General features: G+C 40.1%; 1 protein-coding gene across 6 annotated transcripts in view; it reads right to left on the bottom strand.

The window, feature by feature from the left end:
* The window catches only part of akap13 (A-kinase anchoring protein 13), an 81,241-nt gene that overhangs the window by 29,967 nt on the left and 46,274 nt on the right, over window positions 1-5,000 (bottom strand). For all 6 annotated transcript variants that reach the window (XM_053506598.1, XM_053506600.1, XM_053506601.1 and 3 more), the window contains 2 exons: window positions 2,013-2,134; window positions 1,141-1,382 (listed from right to left, as the gene is read on the bottom strand). In XM_053506598.1, the coding sequence (XP_053362573.1) occupies window positions 1,141-1,382; window positions 2,013-2,134 (364 nt within the window). The remainder of the gene's footprint in view (window positions 1-1,140; window positions 1,383-2,012; window positions 2,135-5,000) is intronic.

The following is a 5,000-nucleotide window of genomic DNA, read 5'->3' as shown; positions in this document are numbered from 1 at the left end:
TAGGCGGAGAGATGGATGGATGGGAAAGGAAGATTGAGAGAGAGAGGGAGAGAGAGAGAGAGAGAGAGGGAGGGAGAGGGAGAGAGAGAGATAGAGAGAACATGGATGTGTAAGAATGTACAACCCCAAATTCCAGAAATTTGAAATGAGCTCATTTTCTGCATAAAATTATAAAATTTCTCCGTTTAAATATTCAGGTTTTTCTGTGAATAAAATATCGGCTCATGTGATTTAAAAGTCTTTTCGCTTCCATTTTATTAAAAAAGTAAATAAAAAATTTCCGGAATTCTGGTTGTAATAAAACTGAATCACTGGATGAATGAATGCACCGTTATGAGGCGTACAGTCGAAATGTAAACAGCACCCGAGTTGATAGATGGTGAATTAGTCTCATGAATTTAACAAAAATTAAACAAAATATATCGACATGAGGGTTAAATTAGGAATGTTTAATACAGATTGTGTTAGTGTTAAAGTCAGAAATGCAAACTGTGAAGCCGGTGTCCTTTATAGTAGAAATGTTTTTAATATATCATAGCAGTGTGTGTGTGTGTGTGTGTGTGTGTGTGTGTATACATGATAAAGACTATTACAGACCACACAGTTTATAAGCATTACTATAAACATCAGCGTATTATAAGCATTATTACACGTCACACAGTTAAAGCATTAGAAGCTTTATTATGGACTTTATACACTATTCTAAGCTATTAGTATTTAGCGCATTAGAAGCACTTAAAGCCTGGGTAGTATATTATAGTCTAGGCTTTATTATCAGCCTTACAGTTTATGATGATTACGCTTCATTGCCAGTCATAGTTTTATAATCACTACTACAAGCCTTATTGTATTATAAGCTTAACATTAATGGTAATACATGATCACATGACTTGACATTATCAGCTGACAGCCTTATAGCGCGTTATAAGCTCATATCATCACACTTATGGAGTACAGGTCACTGAGTTATTATGAGCACTAGTTATACCCTCTAAGTGTATTATAAGTATTTATTAGCTGTTCTATGCAGCACAGTAAACATTACTCTCTGGTTGTCGGGTGCTATGATGGGCTGTATGTTATAACGTGTTATAAGCTCTTATAACTACAGATCACTCAGTTTTATGGCGAGGTCTTTACCTGCGCTGGCCCATGTCCAACTCTCCAGCGTGGTCCTTGCTCGGGCCCCAGCTGTGTCTCCGGGATGGAGAATGAGATCGGCTGGTAGAGCGAAGAATAGCGGAGCGCTCTAGAACCTCCGTCAGACGATCTTTCTTCTCCTCTTCCTCGGTTTCTCCCACAGGGTGTGTGATGGACGAGTCGTCAGTGGACACAGACTCAGTCATGGAAATTCCACTGGTGAGGGTGAGTGTGTCCCCATTCTGACAGGAAGGCAGACAGACAGAGAGAAACCTGTCAATCACCACACTGTTATCAGTGCCAGTCTGGGCGGGTATTCACAAACCCCCCAACTAGGCCCGGTATTCCCAAACCTACAATCAATATTTCCAAGTCTATATTCTAACAGGATCGCAGTATTTTGGTTTTAATGTGAAAACGATGACGATTGTCCACAATTTTAAACCAGTTACACCAACAAATAAAGAATTCCAACAGATATTCTAAAATCACAAACATTATCCACCAGGATAACCAAATTCCAGTCTAGACACCGATACTGTAAAATTCCCATCCCTACCAGTATACCCAGATTCCAGTATGAAGACCAGTACTATAACAACACTGGGGCGTTCCCTCTGCCATGCTCACATCACATCATGCTCACATCACCCACAGCCCTCAAACACCAATTGGAGCAAGCAATCTGAATAATCATTAGTATGTGAGTGTGTGTACACATAGTTGCACCTTATATAACACTTCTGTCTGCCAGAGAGTTTTCTGTGAAAAGCAACCCGGTAATTAAAGTAGGAAAGCAAAACACACATTCACTAATTAAAATAAACAGAAATGTAGCCAGGGAAAACACACACACACACACACACACACACCTGCTTGAAGGCCGAGTCATCCGTTGTGTCTGGGCCCAACAGTGAGTCTCCGTCACTGATGGACTCGGACCCGGGCAGCGAGGTGGCAGATACGGAGCGACACACACTCTCGAGCGGAACATCTGGAAGAAGAAGGAAAAAATAATATATATTTCATTCATTAAATAATTTATAAAAAAAAAATTAAAGGTTTGTTTTTCCAGAGCATTAAAGCATCGGTTTATCTAAACACATAATAAAAGTATAGAGTAGGTGTGTCTGTACAATGAAGATATTTGTGGAGGCGTCAGATAAGTAATATAACACATCAAGATCGTTTATGTGATTTTTGTCTGGCTATCTGTTTGTTTGTGCACGCATCACGTTAAAACTACTAAAAATATCATAATGGGGTTTTTCAAGGGTGTATTCGGCTGAGCTTGAATTAACATACAGGCTTTGTCTCATTACAATCGGCCAGCGATAAGAAAAGATATGCTACTTTGAAATTTGATTGGAAAACGCCCTCCAAAAAAAGTAAAAAATGACCTTGGAAAAATCAGTAGTTAGGAAAATCAGAACCCCTGTTGAGAAAAATTAATTCTTCACTCAGCATTGGTTATGTTCCAAAATCTTTTAAATTAGCAGTTATTAAACCAATTATTAAGAAACCTGACCTCGACCCCTGTCAGCTGTCCAGTTACAGGCCAATATCAAACCTCCCCTTTATCTCTAAGATTCTGGAAAAGATAGTAGCGGAGCAGCTATGCTCATATCTACATAGAAATGGCATACATGAACTGTATCAGTCAGGATTTAGGCCTCATCACAGTACAGAGACAGCACTCGTTAAAGTAGTAAATGACCTCCTATTGGCCTCTGATCAGGGTTGTGTAACTATGCTTGTGTTACTCGACCTCAGTGCAGCTTTTGACACCATTGATCATAGTATTCTTCTTCACAGATTAGAAAATGTAGTAGGAATTAAGGGTACAGCCCTCTCCTGGCTCAGATCCTATCTGACCCATCGTTATCAGTATGTAGACTTAAATGGTGATTATTCTGCATGTTCTCTAGTGGAGTTTGGTGTTCCACAGGGTTCAGTTTTAGGCCCACTACTTTTTTCCCTTTACATGCTTGCTCTGGGCAACATAATCCGTAAACATGGTATTAGTTTTCATTGTTATGCTGACGACACACAGTTATATGTCTCAGAAAAACCTGAAAAACAGCTTACTAAAATTGAGCAATGTGTGCAGGACATAAGAAATTGGATGCTAATTAACTTCCTTCTGCTAAATCCTGATAAGACAGAAGTTCTAGTCATAGGACCGCATACAGCTAGTAGTAAGATTTTAGATCACACTGTGATTTTAAATGGCCTTTCTGTTCCATCAAATGCAACAGTAAAAGACCTCTGTGTGATTATAGATTCGATTCTTTCATTTAAAGCTCATGTAGATAATATTACCATGATGGCATTCTTTTACCTCAGAAATATTGCCAAGATAAGAAATATATTGTCGCTAAAGGATGAAGAAAAACTAGTTCATGCTTTTATCACCTCTAGGTTGGACTATTGTAACGCCTTACTGTCTGGTTGTTCAGCTAGGTGCATAAATAAGCTTCAGCTAGTCCAGAATGCAGCAGCGAGAGTCCTCACTAGAACCAGAAGATATGAGCACATCACCCCTATCTTATCTTCACTGCATTGGCTCCCTGTGAAATTTCACATCCATTTTAAAATACTACTCTTGACATATAAAGCATTAAATGGTCTCTCGCCGCAATATCTGAGTGAACTGCTAGTGTCTTACGATCTGCCACGCCTACTTCGATCAAAGAATGCAGGCTGCTTGTCAGTACCGCGCATTATGAAAACTACAGCTGGGGGCGGAGCTTTTTCTTACAAAGCCCCAAAGTTATGAAATAGTCTTCCAAATAGTGTTCGGGACTCAGACACAGTCTCAGTGTTTAAGTCCAGGCTAAAAACCTATTTATTTAATCAAGCATTTTTTATAAATAGATTTGTCTAAATTATAATAATAAATTATTAATTTCATATTACTCCACTAAACATTTACTACTTTCACTAAAGATAAGTGTGGAATGCAACCACAGGGCGGCGCAATCCAGTGTCTTCTTGTGCCAGTCCCAAGTCTGGATAAATGCAGAGGGTTGTGTCAGGAAGGGCATCCGACGTAAAACATTTGCCAAATCAATGATGCGAATCACGAATATAATTCCCATACCGGATCGGTCGTGGCCCGGGTTAACAACGACCGCCACCGGTGTTGTTGACCTACAGGGTGCTGGTAGAAATTGGGCTACTGTTGGTCGAAGAAGGAGAGGAGGAAGGCGGGTTCGAAAGCAGAGAGAGAAGAGGAAAGGCAAGAGTTTAGGAGTGATAGTAGGGACCTCGAATGTTGGGACCATGACAGGGAAGGGAAGAGAGTTAGTTGATATGATGCAGAGAAGTAAGGTGGATATACTGTGTGTCCAGGAGACCAGTTGGAAAGATAGCAAGGCAAGAAGCTTAGGATCAGGGTTCAAATTGTTTTACCATGGTGTGGATAGGAAAAGAAATGGAGTAGGAGTTATTCTAAAAGAGGACATTGTAAGGAATGTTCTAGATCAGATAGGGTGATGAGTCTGAAGCTGGAAATTGAAGGGATAATGTTCAATGTTGTTAGTGGTTATGCCCCACAGTTAGGATGTGAGTTAAAAGAGAAGTAGAAATTTTGGAGTGTGTTAGATGAAGTGATGCAGAGCATCCCCAGAGGTGAGAGAGTGGTGATTGGTGCAGACCTCAATGGTCATGTTGGGGAAGGAAACAGAAATGATGAAAATGTGATGGGCAGGTTTGGTCTTCAGGACAGGAATGTAGAAGGACAGATGGTGGTGGACTTTGCAAAGAGGATGAAAATGGCAGTAGTAAATACTTTCTTCCAGAAGAGGCAGGAACATAGGGTGACATATAAGAGTGGAGGCAGAAGCACTCAGGTCGAC

This window comes from Clarias gariepinus, chromosome 10 (genome assembly GCF_024256425.1).
Source record: "Clarias gariepinus isolate MV-2021 ecotype Netherlands chromosome 10, CGAR_prim_01v2, whole genome shotgun sequence".
Lineage (NCBI taxonomy): Eukaryota > Metazoa > Chordata > Actinopteri > Siluriformes > Clariidae > Clarias > Clarias gariepinus.
Note: the sequence above shows the minus strand (reverse complement) of the source record. Positions and strands in the feature narration are given on the sequence as shown.